Source organism: Brassica oleracea, unplaced genomic scaffold, assembly GCF_000695525.1.
Source record: "Brassica oleracea var. oleracea cultivar TO1000 unplaced genomic scaffold, BOL UnpScaffold03539, whole genome shotgun sequence".
Taxonomy (NCBI): Eukaryota; Viridiplantae; Streptophyta; class Magnoliopsida; order Brassicales; family Brassicaceae; genus Brassica; species Brassica oleracea.
This window is the reverse complement of record NW_013620064.1, coordinates 1-1160: the sequence shown is the minus strand read 5'-3', so window position 1 is coordinate 1160 and position 1160 is coordinate 1. Positions and strand designations below refer to the sequence as shown.

Genomic DNA, 1160 nt, shown 5'->3' with positions numbered 1-1160 from the left:
CAAGAGTATTGGATGAGTACGAAGATGAAGGAGAGGTGTGTTGTGGTGATACCAGGATGGGAACTGATGAGCTACTTTAGCGATAAGACGAACGTGTGTTGGTTCCTGCAGCAAGATCTTGCTGAGGCGATCAAGGCGTTACACTGTGAGATCGGCAACGCAGCGACTGAAGAACGCTACATCGTGGTGGGTAATGGCTCTTCACAGCTTTGTCAAGCCGCTTTGTTTGCACTTTCTTCTCTCTCTGAGGACAAGCCTCTCAGCATTGTCGCCGCGGTTCCTTACTACTCCGTAAGCCCTCACTCACTGAATAGATTTTAAACAACATTATTGATAACAACATAAAATATTCAAGAAATGGCACTTAGGCTATAGAGATGATAAAAACATAAATGTTCTAGTTGTTGCATCATCACTTGTTAGTACTAGGGTTGTAGCATAGTAGATCACACAATTTAATTTGGAAATCGAAATCCATAACCTAATTATATCCTAGCTACAAAACATGTTATGATGGTCTGCAAATACATGTTTCATGAGCACACAACACATGACATCCCAAAGATAAAAAACATAAATTAAACTTTAATATTAATAATGCTCACGTCTCACATTCATATCCTTTAAATTTCGTTTAATATCTATGTTATACGTTTTGTTACAGACATACGAGGAGGAGGCATCGTATGTTCAGTCGCAGCTGTACAAGTGGGAAGGAGACGCAAGAACGTTCAACAAACCCGGACCATACATCGAGATGGTGACATCACCGAACAATCCTGATGGGACCATCAGAGAGCCGGTGGTGAACCGTGGGGGGAAAGTGATATACGACTTTGCGTATTACTGGCCACACTACACTCCTATCACTCACCGTCAAGACCACGACATTATGCTCTTCACCTTCTCTAAGATCGCCGGTCACGCTGGGTCCCGCATCGGGTGAGTCAAACTAACCACTTACTTAGTTTAAAATCATTTTAAGTTACTTGACCCTGAATCCTTGTCGATATATAGTGTGAGAGTTTGATAAACGTACTTGCTCCACTTTGGTTGTTCATTTATGTGTGAGAAACAATCACTGAAACGAGGCACATTTTTGGTCCTTATCTATGCAATTCGTTATACATGCATTAGTATTGAAATTATTTACTTTTTTT

At 40.9% G+C, this 1160-nt stretch overlaps 1 protein-coding gene across 1 annotated transcript; it reads left to right on the top strand.

Moving 5' to 3' along the window:
- Nucleotides 1–6: 6 nt before the first annotated feature.
- LOC106321880 (tryptophan aminotransferase-related protein 1-like) lies at nt 7–946 on the top strand (the record flags this gene model as incomplete). Its single annotated transcript, XM_013760102.1, has 2 exons — nt 7–291; nt 665–946. Coding segments are annotated over 2 exons (567 nt in total), but the record flags the coding sequence as incomplete, so codon positions are not given.
- Nucleotides 947–1160: the final 214 nt, after the last annotated feature.